This window comes from Bombus impatiens, unplaced genomic scaffold (genome assembly GCF_000188095.3).
Source record: "Bombus impatiens unplaced genomic scaffold, BIMP_2.2 scf_3812, whole genome shotgun sequence".
Classification (NCBI taxonomy): domain Eukaryota; kingdom Metazoa; phylum Arthropoda; class Insecta; order Hymenoptera; family Apidae; genus Bombus; species Bombus impatiens.
The window spans coordinates 1-2138 of record NT_180231.1 but is presented as its reverse complement, the minus strand read 5'-3'; the positions used below and the strand labels follow the sequence as shown (position 1 = coordinate 2138).

The following is a 2138-nucleotide window of genomic DNA, read 5'->3' as shown; positions in this document are numbered from 1 at the left end:
GTCGATGCCGCGGTATGACTGTAATTTCCATGCATTATAAATTACTTTTATAGACTGACGGCACGAACAAATTCAAGAGGAAACAATAACAGTGGAAATAATAAATCGTGGCGAGGTGTAGTCGGATGATTCCTCGAGTTTTCCGCACAGACGTTCTTCAGTGAGGGAAGCGAGATGGATGTGTTCTACAGGCAGTACAACACTTATCGTATACTGCTAAGTATCTTAGGACTCTGGCCATATCACAAGTCGATTTACTCAACGATTCACAGAATATCGGTCTCTGGCATTATGCTCGCCTATATAATTTTCGAGGTAACTAGAATTCATTATTTTTATGCCTGCAATTTATGTGCATCGCGACGTTTTATTGGAAATTCACTCGTTACAAATTCGTAAAAAGATAAATTTGTTATTGTATTGACACAATACAACGGTGTGGCGTCCTTCTTGACATAAAGAATTAAGAGAATGTGCTTTTAGGTATTATCGCTTTTTAAATCTGGTATTACATTTCGAGGTTGCATCGTAACGTTATCTTCAACCTGCCCAGTTGTGATCTATTTCATGCGATATGTCACTTTCGTAGCAGTGTTCCCAGTGGTACGTGATGTTCTAATTTGGACTCTTGTTCAACTTTAGTGAATTAAAGTTCAATGAAAAAGATTGATATATATTTTTTTATGTGGGTATAGACTAAATATATTTTTGACACTCTACGCACGACAGAGACCACGCTGAAAGATCAACTTGAAGATCAGATACTGATGAAATACGTCGATTATTCGTCTTATGTATTGTCCATTTTCCTATGTAAGGAAACATTTTCCATGTTCATAGAATTTGTCGCCGTAATCGCGATTATCTTAATGTCTAAATATTTCGTTCCGAACATTATGTAACCATAAAATTGTGAAACTTCCTTTATGTAATTGGCTTTATGAAAGAAAACGATGTATGCCGTATCCTTATATGGTAAATATGTGTTATTCAAAAGCAAAAAGTTACAAACTACTTCCGTCGTCGCGGTTACGAGACTAACATCATTTGCTAGTACAAAAACATTCAGATGCAAAGATATCATGGTATCATTAAACCTTCTTCTCATTTTAGGCTTATGTTGCTGGTGGATGTTATCCGTAGCTTCGTATGCTTTCACTCCGATAACGTTGGATCTGCTATTGCCCTTGAACGAATCTCGGAGACGTTATTTTTCCTACGTAACAATGTTTTCTCACGAACGCATAGAGTATATCGATATAGTTTGCGTGAATATTCTAGTTGTTCATGCAATTGGAATGTTGTCTCTGGCGGGTACGGAACTGATGTTGTTTGTGTTTGCTCACTGGATGTGCGGAATGTTCGACATAACTAGGTATGAATGAAAATGCCCACTTTTCTCCTTTTCATATGGTCATTGCGTGCAACAGATACCTTACAGCACTTACGACGTTACAGTGGTCATGATTTTCAGGTAAACATACGATATGCAAAACATTTAAACAATGCAATTTAAACAGGGAACGTGTTTATTACCTGATCCTTAACATTACTGTTGTAGAATTACAGTGAATTTATTTTAATTACGATTTACCTAACTCTCATTCTCCGAGTGGGTCCTTCTCAAACTTTCCTATTTTGCTCGTGTGTGCTGTATGTTTCAGATGAAGTTGTTTGTGTGTATTCATACGGCTACAATTTATTTTAGTCAAACGCAGCTTTCAATCCAATCGACCAAACAGAAATGGTTACCTGTGTGATCATTTAATTCTTACAAATATATCTCAATAGAGTCATTAGTGCGATAATTCGCCGGCTGTTGGCTGATTGGGGTTAATTCAAACAATACAAAGTGAAATTCCTTGTTAGGTCGTATTTGTCTAAAAATTTCTGCTCGTTTTTAGCTATCGATTACGAAAATCAATTGCGGGTCTGTCCTCGTCGAGGCAGATCGACCCGATTTTCAGGGACTTTCGCCACGTTGTGGACAGTCATACGAATACACTACAGTTGGTACATTCGACTATAATAAGTATTCGATGGTAAATATCTAAACTGATCTCACTTTATTTTCCATGCACTTCCTACCATCGTTTGTTGTGGAATTCATTCGCTGGATAAAGGATCATCGATTACGC

At 37.2% G+C, this 2138-nt stretch overlaps 1 protein-coding gene across 1 annotated transcript; it reads left to right on the top strand.

The window, feature by feature from the left end:
• The first annotated feature begins 6 nt into the window (after positions 1-6).
• LOC112214006 lies at positions 7-2110 on the top strand. Its single transcript, XM_033324552.1, has 3 exons — positions 7-387; positions 484-641; positions 968-2110. The coding sequence occupies exons 1-3, from the start codon at positions 175-177 to the stop codon at positions 1383-1385; spliced, it is 789 nt and encodes a 262-aa protein (XP_033180443.1). The 5' UTR covers positions 7-174; the 3' UTR covers positions 1386-2110.
• The last annotated feature ends 28 nt before the right edge of the window (positions 2111-2138 follow it).